Source organism: Peromyscus eremicus, chromosome 6 (assembly GCF_949786415.1).
Source record: "Peromyscus eremicus chromosome 6, PerEre_H2_v1, whole genome shotgun sequence".
Classification (NCBI taxonomy): Eukaryota; Metazoa; Chordata; class Mammalia; order Rodentia; family Cricetidae; genus Peromyscus; species Peromyscus eremicus.
In genome coordinates, this window is record NC_081421.1 from 92,714,679 (window position 1) to 92,734,742 (window position 20,064).

Here is a 20,064-nt window from a genome sequence, read left to right on the forward strand (position 1 = left end):
TTATTATCAAAAATGTTTCTACTAGAGCATATAAAACGGTTTAAGTAAACTGAAAGCTAAGACTGACAATTATATATTGGGCTCTCTAAGTCACTAAACCACAGAGAAAGGTCCTTGTACTGGCTGGGGTGACTAGTGAGATTGTTATGGGGAGATCAGCTTGCTGCTACACATTGGGGTCAACAAGGGCTGTGAGGAACCGAGGTGTTCTCTAGGTTGCCTTGTCAAACTCTCCAATTTAACAGTGAGAGTTTGTAAGCAACTCAACTATGAAGGACTCACTCTTCCAGAATGAAGATCCTGGCTACTGAAGAAAAAACTCAAATAAGTTACAAGTATCAACCACAGTACAAGGAAATTACCCAAGTTCTCTCCACTGCTTGTACTGTGTATCTGTGTGGTAGTAACTACACTTTCCAAATCCACATGCCCTGTCACTTTATGCTAAAAGTGTTGGTGGTAATGATCTTTATGGTTAGCATTACAGAATATTGAGGAGGGATTACAAATAAGCCCAGAAGAATTAACTCTAATAAAGATAACAGTAGCTGTTAAGACTTTGTGTCTCCCTTTGGGGGATAAGAAGGTGAGAATTTTGTGTCCAAAAAAATAGTTAGAAGCATAAATACATTTATATATTCAAATATATATAAACAAATAAAATGTATGGCTGAGCAGAAATTTAAGGCTGCATAGAAGGATGTGTAGGATGCTTGGTGGCTAAAACTGGACAGTGCACTGGTTAGGGATTTCTAAACTGAGTGTACCACGCTCCTCACATCCAGCCTCACTTCCCCTCCCCTTGGCTTTTCCAGTGTTTCTCATCCATGACCAATATCTACCTTAAAGACACTCTGCTTGAAGGACCTAGACTCATTTGATTTCCTAAAGGGACTTCACTGATGACCCAGCTGTATTAGCTTGCTTTTGTTGCTGTGATAAAACACTGATCAAGCCGGGCAGTGGTGGCGTATGCCTTTAATCTCAGCACTCGGGAGACAGAGGCAGGACAGGCTCCAGAGAAACCCTGTCTTGAAAAAAAAAAAAAAAAACACTGATCAAAGGTACTTGGGAAGGGTTTATTTGCCTTATGGTTTATAGTCTGTCATCAGGGAAACCAAAGCAGGAACTCAAGGAAGAAACTGAATCAGAGACCATGGAGGAACCTGCTTATTGGCTTGCTTCCCACGGCTTTCTCAGCTACCTGTTTTTTACAGCCCAGGCTCACCTACCTAGAATGATGCCTCCCCCAAAAGGCTTGGCCTTACTACATCAATTAGTAATCAATAAAATGCCCCCACAGACATGGTAACAGGCCAATCTGATAGAGAAAATCCTTAATTGAGATTCTCTCTTCCCAGGTATGTCTAACTTCATGTAGACAAAAACTAACCATCTGTGGTGGTTTGAAAGAAAACAGCCCCCAAAAGGAGTGGCACAATTAGGAGGTGTGGCCTTGTTGGTGTAGGTGTGGCCTTGTTGGAGGAAATGTCACTGTGGAGGCAGGCTTTGAGGCCTCTTTTGCTCAAGCTTCCCTCAGTGTGACAGACCACTTCCTGTTGCCTGTAAAATGTAGGACTCTCACCTACTTCTCCAGCACCATGTCTACCTTCACACAGCCACATCCCACCATGATAATGGACTGACCCTCTGAACTGTGTAGCACCCCAAGTAAATGTTTCTTTTTATAGGAGTTGCCATGGTCACAGTGTCTCTTCACAGCAATAGAAACCCTACTCATACCATCCCATGAACTCTTGGTGTTTTTCTCTTCTACCTCTAAGCCTGTTGCTTGTTTCTAGGTGTACCCAGTTACCTTGCATTACTTGCTGGACACTGAATTTTGGAATAATTCATAGATAAAATTTGAGGATTATAAGAAAGATATTTCCCCAAAGAAGATTCAGCGGACTTGAGAGCTTTAGAATTTCAGACCTCCTTAGCCCAAGTTCAAGGTCTAAGATCTCCTAGAGCTAATCAGAATGCTCCAAGCTTAGCTGTTGCTAGGCCAACTGCTTCACTGGGTTTACCCTTCCTCCTAAGCAGTCCTTCAGGAGCCCTAGTCTCAGTTCCTACCTCCTCTCTTCCCCATAGCTCAAATTCTTAATTCCTAAGTCTTCAAACTGGCAAAAAAAAAAAAAAAAAATCAACCTCTACCAACTCTTCCAAACTAGCTAAGGTATCCAAGTTCACTATACAGGAGTTCCTCTTTCCTCCCAGCAGTTTGTCTTTTGAATGTGAGAATTTGGAAATGTTTGATGTTGCTTTTAATTTTCTTCTATGAGAAGCTGGTTTGTTCTTAAGAAATCCTAAGTCACCAGGTATAGTGGTCTATGTCTTTAATCCTAGCATACTGGAGGCAGAGGCAGGTAGAGCTCTGTAAATTCAAGAATAGCCTGGTCTACACAGCAAGGTCCAGAACATCCCGGGCTACATAAAAGAGACCTTGTATCAAGAAGAAAAGAAAAACAAAAAAGAAAAGAAAAAAGTAATCAGATGTTAGCTTAAGCTTAGCACACTGAAAGGGCAGCTGCAGACTTTGAGAAAAAATATCAGTGCAAACAATTAAGATTCTTTTCCTCTAAAGCCCTGGTTCTCAACCTTCCTAATGCTGCAACCAACCCTCTAACACAGTTCATGTTGTGGTGACCCCCAACCATGAAATCATTTTCGCTGCTTCTTCAAAACTGTAATTTTGCCGCTGTTATAAATTATAAATATTCCTGGGAGACAGAGGTTTGTTGGGGTTCTGACCCACAGGCTGAGAACCACTGCTCTAGAGCAAGAGCAGAGCCACTGAGATGACACAGCAGGGAAGGCTCTTGTCGTCCACCCTAACTACTTGACCCTTATAATGGAGGTGGACAGCCAACCTCTGCAAGTTGTCCTCTGACTCCACCTGCACACTGCAGCACAAGTACATCCACACATATACATACATACATACATACATACACACACACACACACACACACACACACACAACTTAACAAAATAGAAAATCCAAAGAGACTCTTACAGCTTCTTGGTACATAATTTAAAACTTTCTTTTATCCCAAAGTCAAGTTTAATTTCTCAAGCACTGTCAAAATGTCATATTCCATTCTGGATGTGAATGTATTTGTGAAAGATTTAGACATAAATACATAAGAAAGTAATAACTAATACTGTTTGCATAAGAAACATAATGAAGTAGAAAGACTCATTGTTGCCCAAGCCCTGTTTAAGGGGTACAGAGAGAACGCTGAAGATAAAACTTTAACAATGTGCCATAAAGCATGGGACAGGTGGCATTTCAGCAGAGAAGAGTCATGTGAGACGGAGGACCAGACGTTCTGCTGTGATAAAGCTCAAACCCAACCTCCCTCTGTTTCGGCTACAGTCCTGATGACAATGACCTTCAGTGGGACTGTATTACAGTCCCTTCAGTTCAGCTCCACCATGTGCACAGGATTCTCAGTTCTGGTTTCTGCCCTGTTTTAATGTTCACTAAAATCACTGTAAACCAAGTAAAAGGCTAATAGTGGCCAGCCTGGATCTTAGAACCCTTCTCACTTCAGCACCCAAGTGGGGTACCTGCAACTTGTCACACGTTCTTCTCCCGGGACAGTCTGACTGATTTGACAATGCTTCAAGAAGAAAGTAAACACCCTGGTGCATGACTAAGAAACCGAAACTCACCTCTGGTTGACGGAGTCCATAAGACGATCACTGGGGGAACACAGTGTAATAACAGTAGAAGAAAGCAAGACAGTCACACTGAACCACTGTGGTGGTTTGAAAGAACATGGCCCCCAAAGGGAATGGCACTATTAGGAGTGTGGCCTTGTTGGAGGAAGTGTGTCACTGTGGGGGCGGGCTCTGAAGTCTTTTTCTCCAGCTTCCCTCAGAGTAACAGTCAGTCGATTTCCTGTTGCCTGCAAGATGTGGCACTCTCAGCTCCAGCCATGCTCCCCGTCATGATGACGATGAACTGAGCCTCTGAAACTGTAAGCCAGCCTCAATTAAACGATTTCTTTGTAAGAGTTGCCATGGTCACGGTGTCTCTTCACAGCAATAGAAACTCTAACTAAGACAACCACCACAATCACAGAAAAGCAGTGCCAAGAACCATTCCTCATGGAGCTAGGAAGGGGACTCGGTAAGTAAAGTGCTGGTGTGCAAATACGAGAGCCTCCACTCAAATCCCTAACACTAAGGCAAAAGCCTGGCACAGTGGCACTCACCTGTAACCCCAAGACTGCCGTGGAGACAGAGGCACACACTTGTAACCCCAAGACTGCAGTGGAGACAGAGGCACACACCTGTCACCCCAAGACTGGGGTGGAGACAGAGGCACACACCTGTCACCCCAAGACTGGGGTGGGGACAGAGGCACACACCTGTAACCCCAAGACTGGGGTGGAGACAGAGGCACACACCTGTAACCCCAAGACTGGGGTGGAGACAGAGGCACACACCTGTAACCCCAAGACTAGGCAAAACAGTGAGCTCCAAGTTCAGTGACAGACTCTGTCTCAAAAAGTAAGAAGAGCTGGAGAGATGGGTCAGTGGTTAAGAGTGTTGGCTGTTCTTCCAGAGGACCTGGGTTCTTTTCCTAGGCCCACAATCATCTGTGACTCCAGTTCCAGATAATCCAACCCACTTTTGGCCTCCTTAGGCAGTGCATACATGTGGTACATGGGCAGGCAAAACACCCATATACAAAAAGCAAAATTACATGTTTTTTTTCTAATTAAAAAGAATAAAATAGCAGCCATGAAGTGGTGGCACACGCCTTTAATCCCAGCATTTGGGAGGTAGAAGCAGGCAGATCTCTGAGTTCGAGGCCAGCCTGGTCTCCAGTGTGAGTTCCAGGACAGCCAGGACTACACAGAGAATAAAATAAAAATAAAATAAAAAAGAAAGACTAGAGAGCAATTGAGGAAGGCATCCGACATTGACCTCTGGCCTCCACACGCACCTACATACATGCTCATGCACGCATGTGCCTGTGCTCAGAGTACCGCATCACCAACTACAACGTTATGGTGGCACCTGTCTCCACAGGGTGCAGGGACAGTGGTGCCCCTGGCCTTTCCTCCACATCTCAGCCTCTCACTTCAGAAGCTCAGGTGGCTTTATGTATGTAAACAGCCTTCTCAGACCCAAGGGCCCTCTTACTTTTCATTATAAATTTTAATACAAATGATTATTTTGCAAGTTTATCTCCCTCAGTCAGAATAATAATGTATTTTATCATTATTTGAAAGATTTCACAATGAAAATTAATAGCTGTAGTTTTTGTGTTTTTGTTTTTGTTCCTATCCAGCAAACCAGGTTCAACAGAACACGTTTGCCTTGCAAAACCAGAAATTATCTTTTCAAATAAGAATTTTAATTTAAACTTACTATACAGTCTTACAGCTAGCCGTACCATGGCATCCTGGAACCCTAGAAAGGACCTGGGTTCTGGAAAACTTCTTTGTTCTGTATTTAATCCAGCGATTTATACAACTGCACCAAGGAACTGGTGTTTGATGTTTCCCAGCATTCAACTTAAAACATTAGACATAATAAGCGGAATGGGGAGGAATCATGATTAAATGCCCAAAATGTAAACATGAGAAAGTAAACATGAAAACAAATCACTTTAAGAAATCATTTAATTACAAGAAAATTAGCCTGAAAATTGCAGCCTTCTAAACAAACTGTCTATAGGAAAACAACAGCTCATTTACCGCCGTGATGTTTTATTTCTCCTTCAGATAATCCCACCTATTGAAGCCGGTCTTTCCTAGCCAACATTAGACTACACGGGGTCTTTTCATGTTTAATATTCCATAAAACAGAACTCGCTTTCTTCCTGAAATGAGAATGATTTTGCTACAGAGAAACTTGAAATTGCTCTCTTGTGACTACTCCTATGAGCCCCGCCCCGAAGGCAGTGAAAATCAACCACAAAGCGGCTGGTTTACCAACAGTTCCCGTCATTCACTTCGTTTTACCAGCCCAAGTACACACTCTGAGAAGAGCTCCCCAAGCCCTGCAGTTTCAAATTCCTTTTGTAACTCCTCCAGTGTTGAATACTCCTTGACTTCAAACGCCAGAAACCTGCATTATACAAGAGAAGCTCATGAATATGCGGAGATTTGTCAGAGGATAATTACCCATTCAGTTGCTTTTGCATCTGCAATAGTACTAAATTATACCTTTTGTGTTCCGTTTGTACTTTTGTTTCAGACAGTACACTAATCATTTTCTCTTTGCACTTCTTTCCACTTGAGTCCACATCTACTTTGGAGGTTTTCTGAAGAATCAAGTACTCCTAAACGATAATCAGTATGGTAAATGCAGAGCTGACTCTGAACGGCACAGTCCTGTTCTAAAGGAGCCATAACCCACAAGCATTTTCCTGCTCAAACGTTCTCAGACTGGAGCAGTAAGAGAGTTACATGGTGTCTTTACAAGGTGGATGAACACTGTTCTGCTGAACACAGGTGTAAAGAGCAGTAACAACAAAGTGTTCCCCTTTAAATCTGGACTGGACAGCTACCAGAGTGGGTTATTTAAACTCTCAATAAGTAAATAAAAAGCTGTTTAATGCAGTTATTTAAACCAGTTATTTAAGCTCAAACTCTGCCTTAGATAAGGACTCCACACAACCGGATATAACAGGATCCACTTCCTGGTGAAGCTGGGACTTGGGAATGAAGGAGCAGACACAGCACTTCCAGGACTGGCTGCCTTGCGGAGCATGGAACACCGCCGCACAGTAACGGCACCACTGGTATCACCAAGCCGGCCAGAACGGGGCCATCCGGCACACACCACCTCCTGCCCACCTAGAAATGCACCTGGACACTCCTGACCCTAGTACACAATCCGATAAACAAATTTAACAGAGAAATCCATGTAAAATGACATTTTAGAGAAAGCTATAAAAAAATTATTTCTCTGAACTAGTGCAGTTGTAGTCATAAGAACAAACACATGTCAGTAACTCATGACTCTGTCTGAATAATGACTGTAAAACACTGCATTTATCCTAATGTGCCCGAGCCGGTCACAGACAACCAGAGTCTTAGGCAAATGTGAGCAAGGAACCTTGTAGCCATTTTTGTCAGCTAGTGTGTTATCCTAAAGGAACAACGTTCTTAGATACATACAGATTCCCTCAAAATCTGTGGTTCCTTGGCCAGGCCCCACTGCAGGCTAGAGGCTAAATCTGCCTTCTTTCTTTATCTATGCAAGAACCCAGCATGGATCTGGTTAAGCAAATGTCAAAGGAGGTTTAGGGTATGAAGCCACCTTGGAAAAACTTGGGGCTGTTATTCTGCAAAGCTTTAAGATCACAGGCTGTTCCTGTTAAATCTGTTTTAAATAAAATCTTCTGTAACTGTGCCTGACCCATTCTGACAGCGAAAGACTTACTAAGTGATCTGTAGCTCTTTTAAGGTTTAAAACATAATAAGCAGGTTTCCTTGTCTAGCTCCTCACAGAACAGGCTAGGGGGCTTTGGGTTGAGAGCTTGGAAGTCTGAAGATGACGGCTTTGAAAGCAGCTGCTGAGACAAGCCAGGTGGAAAGAAGTCGGGGAAGAGGTGACAGGCTGACAGTCCTAAGCACCCTGCTTCCACAGAGGCCGGCTCTCCGCTGTAAGGGACAAGCCTTCCTACACCACGGCACAATGCTAAAGGGTCAGGGTGCACTTTTAAGTGCCTGCAAGTTAGGAATTCTGCAGACTACTCACAAACAGACTTCCTGCTGTGCTGAGCTATGGAAAAATTAATATGTACGAGCTTTTAGTGCTCATTTATACAGTTGCAGGTTATCATTAATACAAAACAAATACACGTCACGGGACTTTTTTAAAAACTGGTGCTGGTGCTGGAGAGAGCTCAGAGGTTAAGAGCACTCAGTGCTCTTTCAGAGGACCTGGGTTTGATTGATTCTCAGTACCCAAATGGCAGCTAATAGCGGCCTGTGACTCTGGTTCCAAGGGAGCCTACACCCCCTTCTGGCTTCCTCAGGTACTGCACATACATGGTCCACAGGCAAAACACCCACACACATTAAAAAAATACAAATGAATATTTTTTTAAAACTACTGCTTTAAGTGGCATAATATTTACAACATAATAAATATTTATAATCTTATACTTACTTTGCAAGTTTATGGCTGTTGTAGGAACTAGATATTCATTTTTACGAAGAACTAGGGGGTTGGCTAGAGAAATGACTCAGTGGTTAAGAGCATGGCTACTCTTGCAGAGTTCAATTCCCAGCTCCCACATGGCAGCTCACAGCCATCTGCAACTTCAGTCCCAGGGAATCCAACACCTTCTTCTGGCCTCTGTGAGCACCAGGCACACAAGTGATACTCAGACAAACATGCAGACAGAACACCCATGCACATAAAACAAATAAATAAAAAGTAAAGAACTTAAAAGAAAATAACACCAAAGTACCACTTAACACGGTAATGGGTAAAGCAGAAACACCATGCTTCCTCTCCCACACTGCTATAAAACACACTTAGAGATACCCCAGGCTTGGCGGAAGGGAGCGGACACATAGTGTACATTCAGTTTTCTGGCACCTTGATGCTGCTCCTGTCTCCTTGCAGTAGAAGCAGTATTGTTCTGCCCACGAACATCAGTCTTCCTGTCAGCCTTAACTCCGAAGCCCACTTCTCCACGGTCTTGACGTATCTAGTCCTTGCTCTCATGTGATCTAAATGCAAAAGAGTTATCCACAACCCGTCATCCACAGCCGGGCTTTCTGGCCCAGGACACTGCTCACTGCTGCTCCAAGTCTCTGGTTGGCTGAGGACATGTCGGAGATTCTCTTGAATCCAGAGAACCAGCTCGTGAATCATAGGCTCTGACAGAAGCTTTCTGGCTTCTTCAAGTACCTTCTCCTTCACGGTAGCACACTGAGCCCTGGTCAGATGTTCAGAGCTAACCGAGACGCCGGGTAGACACAAAGGGTAACCAGCTGGTAAATGGAACACCAGCTCTAAGGGCACATCCTCACCCACAAGTCCTTCAGCTGTTGTGTGAATTCTAAATACAGCCCCATCTGTCTCTGGAAGACATCCAAAAATAATTATTAGCTGTACATAATTCAATCTCAATGGAATACTGATCAGTTAAAATTTCCCTTTTAAATCTCAATTTATTTCTCACGGGAAAATTGAGTTATTTTATGAAGAGACATATAATGCAAAGAAAGCCATGACTTACAGGTCATTTCCCCAGCCATAAACACATATGAACAGCACCACGCAAACCTACTTGCAATTTACACTCTTTATCAACTGTTTTTTATTAAGTTATCAAAAAAAGTAGTTCTGATTCATTTCCTTCTAGCCATATTTCACTGATAATTATGAAAATCATGAAACAATTCTTACAGGTGTTCAATGGAGCAGTAATGTGTACAGAAAATATATATACAGAGAAGTCCACTCGAAGTTACTTATGGTAAGTCACATGGAGCCCTGGGTGTGGCATGGTTATGAGAAACTGGTGGATGGACGTAATACTGAAAGTGAGTGGACACACTCACTTTCCTATCAGTGTAACGTGAAGGCAGCAAGATGAACTGAAACAGCGGAGACACCCATTTAGCCTCTGGGGCTCCCTGAGAAGTGCGGAAGCACACCTAGGAGATGAGATGAAATATTCTGCTCTCTTTCAGATTTGCTCGGCTTCACCACTCTAATGTGTTCCACATCACTTCACCCCACTTTCCAAAAAGTTGATAAAGTGTCAGGCTAATTCATTCTGCAGGGGGCAGAAGCGCCCAGATCAGAGAGTGGGGAAGGGAGCTGGGTCCAGATGCTGGCTGTGAGGCTCTGCCTTTTTCCCATGTGCCCCTGTTCTATTTCTCAGCACAGAAGCAGCCAGACCCTTTATCTGGATGGCTGCTTCACAGCCTCGGCTATTGAGACCTGAATCCATCCCCCATTTTAAAGACCCTAACAGAACATTAAAATCGCGTCTTAGCCATCTGATGCCAATAGCATATAAAAGCCATTGTTACACAGATTCATACAGGACCATGCACATCTGTTACAGCTTTTCGTTAATGGATGCAAATACCAACTACAAGAAACTACTGTGTTGAGACATCATCCAGAATCACAGCCAGTAACCATTCCAAAGATCATATAATCTTTTCTTTTACATATTTAATGTATATACTATTTAAAAAAAAAACTTCTAAACCTAACAGTATATATGCTTCTGAAACCTATCACACTCTTCAAATATCTTTGTTGTGGTGATATATTGTGTCCCCCAATATATTGTGCACCCTAATAAAGCTTATCTGAGGATCAGAGGAAAAAGCCAGCCATTATATCAAACATAGAAGTCAGGCAATGTTAGCGCGTGCCTTTAATCCTAGCATTCAAGAGGCAGAGATCCATCCGGATCTCTGTGAGTTCAAGACCACACTGGGAACAGAGCCAGGTGTGGTGGCACATGCCTTAAATTCCAACACTAGTTAACCATAAAGGTCTGGAGGTCTGTACAGACAGATAGGAAGTGACAGAGCTGTATAAGAAGAGGAAATGATGTAGCTGGGTAGAGAGAGGAAGTGAGATGTAGAACAGAAAGGCATATAGGTGTGGGTATACAGGAAGTAGGTCTCTCTGGAGGCTGAGGAGTTGGTGAAGTGAGGTTGGCTGTGGCTTGTCCTATTCCCTGATCTCTCAGTTTCTCACCCCTATTATCTGGCTCCAGGTTTTTATTAATAAGACCGTTTAGCAATTCGTCCTACACTTCGTTCCTCTTTCCTTTCTTCTCCTACTATTAATTATACTATTATCATTGGCATGTGTGTAGGTCAGAGAACAACTCAGGTCTTCAGTTTTGTCTGGGAGGATTCTGGGATTGAACTTGGGTTTGTCAGACCCATATGCAAGCACCTCTGCCCAGTGACCCATCTCACCAGCTCCAAGGCTCTCTTTCCTTTCATTGGGTTCATCTTTTAAAGACATATTTTACTGTCAAAATAGGCTCCCAAAATATCAAGTCAGTTAATATCTTTTGCTGTGTAGGGCTGTTGTGGACCTGCAAATGACACAGGATCACCAGACTGAACAAACTCATCAGTAATCACCCCGTAAGCCTGCATCCTCTCTCAAAGAGGGGACAGAATCTTTAAAGATCTTCATTCATTCGTCACTCAACAAGCACCCATCGGGCACAGGTCTACCCCCACACACTGTGCTGTTGGGAAAACAATGGGTAAGACACAGATCTGTCACAGTGGCTCAGTCCAGTGTTTCAAAACATGACATAAAGAGTAGACAGATCTTCCTGGACTTCTATACCTGCAAAGCCTTCACTTAGAGATACATGAGTATAAAGTTTCTTTTTTCTTTCTTTTTATTTTTTCAGGATTTTTGTTTTGTTTTTGGTTTGCTTTGTGGTTTTGTTTGTTTGTTTGTTTTGTTTTGTTTTTAAGACAGAGTCTCTCTAAATTGTCCTGGCTAGCCTGGAGCTCACTATGTGAACAGGCTGCCTCCCAAGTGCTGGGATTAAAGGCATGAGCCACCACACCCAGTTTTAAGTGTGTGTGTGTGTGTGTGTGTTACAAGATAGTTCCCCCATCGTCTCTCTCAGTGTCTGTGGGATATTGCTACCTTTGCTCAAACAGCCTTGGAAGTTAGAAAGGCTTTCCTCTGGGTCAGAAAGCACACAAAGATAGCATATTCTTTTAAGACAATGAGAAAAATTCTAGAATTTTCATAAAACTGGAAGGGTTATTTTTTATTAAATGTTTTTACCAGATGCACAGAAACATTAAATTTCTACAAATTTTTGTGGTGTTTATCAAGGTATTTTGGTACCCTTTAAGGCTTAAATCAAGGTAAATGTACTGACTGTGGGGTTCTTAAGTTCAGTGTCCCTCAGCTGTGACAAAGACCCATGGTGTGCAGCTATGCACGTACACCCAACCTGCTCACTATCTCGTGCATTACAGTTGGGATGTAAAATGCACACCACACGCTCATCTGTTTGCACACTTGGTCTCCAGTGGGTGGTGCTGTTTTGGAAAGTTGTGGAACTTTAGGAAGGTGGGGCCCTGCTGGAAGAAGTGGGTCTCTGTGGCAAGGGCCTTGAAGCTTCTAGTCTGGCCCCACGTCCTGTGTGATCTCTGCTCCCGCTGCCACAGCTGGGAGCCCTTCCCGCTGCCACGCTTCCCCCACCATGAGCCAGAATAACCCCTTGTTCTCTGCCATTTTCTTCTGCGGTATCTGCTCACAGTACACCATGAGATGCAGAACCAGGAGAATCTACGCACACATGCTGGGTGTGCAGTGAGCAGTACTGTCTACAGCCACTTGAGGGTGCTGTCTGCACACATGCTGGGTGTGCAGTGAGCAGTACTGTCTACAGCCACTTGAGGGTGCTGTCTCCTCACTGCTGCAGCCAGGGATGCTGCCCTGGCCCAGAAGCTGCGCCGCTGAGCTGCTCAATCACTTGGCTCAATCGACCTTTTACCTTATTGCTCGCTCCTTCTTCTCTCTGAGAAAGAAGTGTCTTTCTTCCACAGCCAATCCTACCACCCTCCCTGTTTTGTTCTAATCACTATAACTTCTTGTGCATTTCCTAACCCTCCCTGCCTCTTTCCCTCACTTAGAAAATGTTCTAAAAAACAAACCCAAACACAGCAAAAACCTAGTGCTGCTAATTCCACAAAAAGCTTCAGATCCATCTCTCTCTCCACCCCTTCATCATCAATCTCCATAAAATATAATTCTAACCACCAATTCCATTTTCTCATAAACCAGCCTCCCCGTGACTGCTTAAACTATCACTTCTGACGCCATTTCTTTCTGAAGTGTTATTCTCAAATATGACCTATGACCTCTAAAACGCTATGAAGAATGGGGAGAACTTAGTAGGTCTGGATTGCTTAAACTCTGCACACTCCCAGACAAGGCCTATCTTCAGGACTGGTCCATGGCTACCTATGGAAAGATGAGCCTGAATCCTTAAAATATTCCACCTGGTAAGTGTGTTTTGTATGCTTGGGGGCTTTGGTCCCAGACCTGCTGAATGATTTATGCTTAACCATGGGACTGTCATGAATCTTCTTGTTCTAAGGTTGAAGTCAGCTATACAAGTGTGTGTGCCTATGAGCGCCCTGATAAAGATGACATCTTAGTGTCCCAGGCCACTAACATCGCTGTTCTTTGAAGCTTCGTTCTCAAACATTACTAATCAGCTCGTAACTGCTATTGTGCAGGAAAAGGTGCCCTTTCCCAGTTGACAACACTTCTCACAGACCATCATTCCGTGCTGCTGTAAGAATTGGCATGCTTGTACAAGTCTACCCAAGGATCACATCCCCAGAAGCTTGCTCATGGATTCTCCTGTATTCTCTTCACTGATCCCGGCCCGCCCCCACCTGCCCGCTAATATATAACAAAATGGAACTGAGTTTAACAGATTTCCTGAGTCCTATAAGTCCTTGTAGCAAATCATTGAGTTTTTCCCACCACTGTACCCCTCTAATAGTGATCTTATGATGTCCATCATACTCTGAACTTATTATGGTATTTTCAGATCCAAAATTATTATACTTAAACCAAATTAACTTTTTCTCCAACTTTGTTTCTGAAGAGTAATATTGCCATCCCAAAATGGGTTTAATAAGAAACAAATTTTATGGTTATATGGCCTTAAATCTATGCCATTGGCTTATAACCATGTATCCCATGAGTGCAGAAGTCCTTGGACCTGTGGCATGCTAAGTAACAGACCTAAGAGTGAATGCACCCAGTTCCCCTGAACCTGTGAGTATAACTCCCCTGCATGCCAAAGGGCCTTTGCAGACATGAGTAAGGATGCTGGCATGGGGAAATTGTCCTGAATTACTGAAAAACATCATCCTCAGTGTCCTTAAAATGGGGGAGGGGCAGATAGAGATGGAGATTTTATCGGGGAAGAAAGAAACAGATCCATTGGGACATGAAGCTCTGCTTAGGGTTTGGTAGTAAGGAAGAGAACCCTCAGTGATGCAGCACAGGTATACAGCAAGGAGGCTGAGAAAGGCCGGCAAGCCAACTCCCCAGGGGCTTGGACACAGCCACGAGCATCGCTTCCAACAACTTGATTCTGGACTTCTGACCTGAATGTCGGTGCCACGTGTGAGGACTGGCTGCAGCAGCCACGGGAGCTACTGTGGTACGGTTGCTCTGCTCCAGGGGCGCCAGCATGTCCCAGCCCAGTGCATGGCAGGAAGTGAGGGGCAGCCCAGGGAAAACGTGAGAGGCCAGGCAAATCTTTACCAAGTTTCCCTTGTCTTTCTGTTAGTCTCTGGTCCCAGTCAGCAAACCGTAGCAATGAGAGCAGAGCACACTAGTCCTCCCTTCAGAAAACTGGGGAAGGAGACCTCTACTTACACACTCAGAAGAAAAATGGCTTTGACTCTCAACACTAAGGAGTCGTCATCTTCCTAGTTCCTCCCTGGCCAGCGTCTGCCCCCCACACACTGGAACTGCAGACTAACTGAGGCTGCACACATGGCGCCATTTGCCTGAGAACCTGAGAAGACCTGAACAGACCCCATTCTGATGTCAAGTGTGATGGGAGAAAAAAAGTTCACAGAATCTCTTTAAAATTCATTTTCTCAACTGTTTTTGTTTTCTTTTTATTTCTTTTCCTAACAAAAAAAGAAAATTGTTCTACTTTATAGTCATTATCTGCTTTGGGGTTAAACTTATTAACAGTTTAGCAAGAGAACAGATAACAGAGAAATAACTGTACATCTGATGCTAATCTTTGCCCCTGTCCCCGACTCCAGGACAGCTATTAACTCACAAACATATTCTCAATAAGCCTACATCCTAAAGAACTCATGCTCACCCTACCAAAGTAAAATTTTCCTAAGACCAAGGCTGTTTTTACCTGGTCTAAGCCTTCTTCAAGTTCATATCCACATTCACTACTTCCACAAGTTACTCTGCCTTGAACAATGTCGATGTTATAACTACAACCCAAACTGAAAGACACTCAAATCTTACCCTTCCTAGCCCAGGCACATTTATACTACCAGAACTGAGGAGGCTGAGGCAGGAGGATCTAGAATTTGTGGCCAGAGTGGGCTACATAGGCAGGCTCTGTATTAAGACAATCAAACCTTAACCCTTCCTACAGACACACAAAAGAAATCATGTTTCCAACACACCAAAGATGACACAAGTCTGAACTACAGCAACTGAGTTAGACCCCAGATTCCACCCCAATTCTATTCCAGAAGTTTCTCTCTGCTTCATCGCCTACGACACATGAGAGACACACAGTCCCATCACAGTGACGCCGGGAAAAGTAAACGAAATACATGAGAAGGAGTTCTTCGGGGTTTACTTAGCACTCACCGAGAAACCATTTACAAACCATATCCAGCTCACGTTCTCTGTACTTGCTTTCTTTTTTCCTATTTTCACATAGCCTCAAAGACCTTGCACACAAAAACACTCCAAAGCCTCCTACACACTCTTCATACTTCAAGAGACCGGCATTTTCTTTGCCTCTGCTCCCAGGCACTCACCACAAACATGCATGAATAAATGCTTGTTTTATGCTTCAGCTAGATTTTCACATGGTTTAAATGTCCTTATAGAAGGAAAAGAACAACTAAAAGAATGGAAGGTGAAGGTGGCACTCCCATCCTTTGGCAGTGAAGGTCAAGGCTGTGTGGGCTTCAGAGGTGAGCTCAGCCCTGACAATCAGCAGATGACAACCAGGTCAATGTGTTACTGTAACGATTTTGCAAGAGGGTGCAATCCAATCTGACCATCTTGTTAAGGAAACACAAAAACCCACTTGGAAGCTACTGCAAGCCCATTATGTGATGCTGGGTTCCTAGTCCTCTTATTCGGCAACCTTTAAGTCTGTGAGACTGTTTCCCAACTGCAACTCCATGAATAATGAACACTGATCACAGCAATGTGCTCTCCATGACTTCACCAGGAAAAGGGACAACACCAGCTCCACCTGCATCAGAAGGGCCCTGGCACATTGTCTTAGGGTTTCTATTGCTGTGAAGAGACACCATGACCACAGCATTACAAAAGAAACATCCCATTGGGGTGGCTCGCTTACAGTTCAGAGGTTCAGTCCATTATCATCATGGCAGGACATGGCAGCATGCAGGCAGACATGGTGCTGGAGAGGTAGCTGCTACATGTTGATATGCAGGCAACAGGAAATAGACTCTCACTGGGCGTGGCTTGAGCATACATACACACACATACACACACACACACACACACACACACACACACACACACACACAGGAGACCTCAAAGCCCACCTCCACAATAGCACACTTCCTCCAACAAAACTATACCTACTCAAAAAAGGCCACACCTCCAAATAGTGCCACTCCCTTGGGGGTCATTTTCTTTCAACCACCACACACATGCACACATGAAGGGAATGTGAACCCCTCCATCACCACCACCACTCAATTGTTTTGAGTATGAGCGGGATCCCACCCATACCTTTGTTCTGGATGCTCACACTGTTCTTTCTCAACACTAATAACTTTTCCCGCACCAGCCCCATCGTTACAGAGAAACGTGACACAGTGTAAAGCCCACCCCTGAGGAGCTTATTCTGATCATCAGTGATCTTCAATGAAAACTGGAGCTAAGAAAACCTCTCATCAAATCAGGAAGGTGTCGGGTGACCACATCAAACTTGGCACCTGGGCTAACACACGGGATGGAGAGGGACAGAATATCGCTGATTTGGTCACTCCTCACTCTTCTCCCACAGCTAGGAATATGGTGTTTACACGATTTGTACCCCTAAGAGATTGTAAAACACAGTGCCTCTTCCTGGGAACTTCCCCTATCATCTGAGTGGCCAGAATGTGAATAGAGTCCCTCAAGTTCTTAACATAAATTAATCCCTACTAAACTGAACCCACTTGTTCAAGCCTTTTCAATTCAAGACCTTAAGAGCTGTCCCTTAGGTCAGCCTGAGCCTTCCTGGACGGTCTTACAGAGAAATGCAGGCCCCCCTGCATTATTCTCCGAATTCCACTGGAGACAGGAGAAACTTATTTGGTGGAGGCCAAGAAAGAAATAATGGGGTACAAAGTTACACCCTCAAACCCAGACCGCCACTGACAGTGTGAGTGGTAGCCACACAACCTGCTACACTTGTTCTGCTCTGATAAAGCCCTTACCTTGTTCACAGTTCCCAGCTGTGAGCATCAAACATCCCGATTTCAATTGCCGAATTGTTCTACTCTCCAGTGAACCTTCTTGTAACAAAATGTCCTAAGTTGTTACACCGAATTCTTTTATAATTCAATTACTTATTGATGCCAGAACACTGAATTAAATTAATTAGGAGGCATGGCTTGAAAGTCATGCTCAATTTAACAGCAGATAAAGGGCCACAGTGTTCTCAATATTAAAAACCCACTCTCTCTCTCTCTCAGCACTTACTTTTTGGGGTTTTCTCTGACCTAGCAGCAGTATTTCATGGTTACCCATGAACTCATAATGCGAACCACCACCATTTTATTAAGATGTCATGGGACATGACAGGTTCACTTCTCCCAGATATTTACAAGCAAGCCATGATACAAGAACTCAAAGACACAGTGTCTTTAAATATCTACCTCAGATAGAAGCAACTCTCAATAAAGAGAACTGTGGGGACAGAGGAGACGGTAACCAGTTAGGACTGCTACCCAATCAGAACAGGGTGGCAAATCCCTGTGATAAATCCTTTTATAGGGATTTTAAGGAAGTTTCAAAAAGATGTAAGACTGGTCTAGACACTAAAAAAGAAAGCAGCTCCATTTTTCCAGGAGGTTCATAGTACCTGGGCCATCACAGAGCACCATGAACATTTGTAGATGGGTGCGTGCAAGAAGGCACAAAAGAAAGGGGGCCAACTCCTAGGGTGGCAATAACTTAACCATATGGAAACCCGAAGCCCTCTTAATCATAGATAGAGCTTCCTTAGGTCTAGCACATTTCACACCATCTTCTTAGAGGTAAACCAATTTATGGTCAGAAAGGCAATTTCAATAGTAGTTACATTGTAACCGTAGAAGGATAGCGCCTACTGTCCCCAACACGTAGATGACATATTTGACAGCTAATGGGAGAGTGAGCATCATCTGCATCAACACACTTTCCCAAAAGGGGAAATCTGGGGGCGCTGGAGAGCACTGGCTGTTCTTCCAGAGGCCGGGGTTCAGTTCCCAGCACCCATATAGCACAGCTCACAACCCTCTCTTAACTCCCATCTCCTAAATGTCCTCTTCTGGCCTCCTTATACACATGGTACACATATATAAGGCAGGCAAAACACACATACACACACACACACACAAATTTTTAATTTACAAGTGTGTGGGAGGAGGGGAGTTCCTTAACGGAAATCAAGAATGAAGTAAGTTTTCGCTATTTTTTTTTTTAATAAGTAAAAAGCTTTACAGACCATAAGCACCCAGAGGAGAGGTCAGACGCCCCGCCTACATTAGAAGGGAAGAAGGCATCCAGGAATGCGGGCGGCATGGTTAACAAGTCCAGCAGAGTCTAGAATTGGCTGCCCCTTTTGAGCAGCCTGGAAAACATAAAAGTAAAAATATTTTCTAAAATTAAAAACAAAACAAAAAAAAATTTTTTTAAGGCCATCAACTCTGGAGAATCCAAACATTCACCCACCCCAACAAGTGTTTGCTGACGGCCTTCGGGGTGGCTGGCACTGTTCCCGGGGCCCAGAAAACACAGCTTAGTGGTGTCAAGGACGCAATGCACAAGTGCTTGTAGGAGGCACTGAGGATTTGGGGGCGCTGGATTCCCATGAAGAGGGCAGTTTAGTATAGGGGAGAGCCCAGAGGAGGCGGAGGGCGAGTCCAGGGGAGGGCACTGCGAGCACAGGCCGCGCCCCTCCACTCGGCTCCCACGCCGGCCCTCGGCCACGTGACTCCGGGTCCCCCCCCCCCGCCCCCGGCTGCCCGCCCGGCTGCCCGCCGAGGCCGCGGGGTGGGAGACAGGGTATTCACCTGAACAGCTCAACATCTCCCACTCGTGAGGCCCGCAGAAAATCGCGGCCAGCGCCGACAGCTCCTGCTGCACTGCCTCCGCCATATCCGCGTGCCCAGCACCCGAAGCCGCTTCCGCCGCCACCGGGAGCAGAGCGAGCCCACGGCCACTGGGGGGCGCCGCGGCCTCACAGCAGGGCTGGCGGCGGAGTGGGTGGGGCGGAGGGCGGGGAAATGGGCGGGTTTAGGGGCGGGGCGAGTGCCCGAAGCTCCGCCCAGGCCCTTCTGCTCATTAACGCCAATGGGACGCTCCTACACTCCTGTTTTTGCCCCTGAGGACCACCCAGCCCACTTGCTGCTTTCCAGAACAGAGGGAGATCGTAAAGTCCCAAGTTCTCTACAAGAACACCCAGGCTGCGAACCCACCATGCTTCACCTATACTAGAGAGTAAAAGAAAACACAAATTCTCCACCCTCATATTGCTGTTAGTGACCCTCATGGTCAGGGGATTCCGGAAAAAAAACATTGGTAATAACCTCCAGGGTGCTGACCTGGTCACGGGCCCTTGGATTGCAGACAAGGTCTGGATTCAGGACCTCTTTCCTATCAAAGGTGCAGAAAGTGGGGACTGAAAGGGATAGTGAAGACTGAGATGCGTTAGCTATTGCGGGGTGTGGTCCAAGGCCATAAACTCTAGCTTTTCAGTGTTTTGGGTTGGGTTGGGTTGGGTTGGGTTGGGGAGATATTCGATGCATACAACATAATGTGTCTATTACCACGGTGACTCCTGAAGTTTCATGATGAACCACCATCTTTGAATCTTGACCTAGATGCCAAAATATGCGCAATAACGATAAGATAACCGAATCCATAATCCATCCTGATTCAACTCTGATTTGAGTGACCAAATTTAATTACCTGCAGTGAGGAGTTCTGTCTGTGTGTGTTTGACTTGTCTCTTTATTTTCAAAGAACAGTTTCAAATTCTGCAGCTCCCAGAAGCCTCTTGCTCGCTTGGGGAGGTCCCACACCTTTGGTTTGTAT

At 44.6% G+C, this 20,064-nt stretch overlaps 1 protein-coding gene across 2 annotated transcripts; it reads right to left on the reverse strand.

The window, feature by feature from the left end:
- Nucleotides 1-5,627: 5,627 nt before the first annotated feature.
- Nucleotides 5,628-19,209, reverse strand: Rwdd3 (RWD domain containing 3). Of its 2 annotated transcripts, XM_059266169.1 has the most exons (4): nt 19,041-19,199; nt 8,581-9,068; nt 6,192-6,307; nt 5,628-6,093 (listed from the first exon to the last, which is right to left on the reverse strand). In XM_059266169.1, the coding sequence occupies exons 1-4, from the start codon at nt 19,123-19,125 to the stop codon at nt 5,970-5,972; spliced, it is 813 nt and encodes a 270-aa protein (XP_059122152.1). In that variant the 5' UTR covers nt 19,126-19,199; the 3' UTR covers nt 5,628-5,969. The 2 variants fall into 2 exon arrangements, with proteins under 2 accessions (XP_059122152.1, XP_059122153.1); XM_059266170.1 differs by lacking the exon at nt 5,628-6,093 and having other exon boundaries at nt 6,231-6,307; nt 8,628-9,068; nt 19,041-19,209.
- Nucleotides 19,210-20,064: the final 855 nt, after the last annotated feature.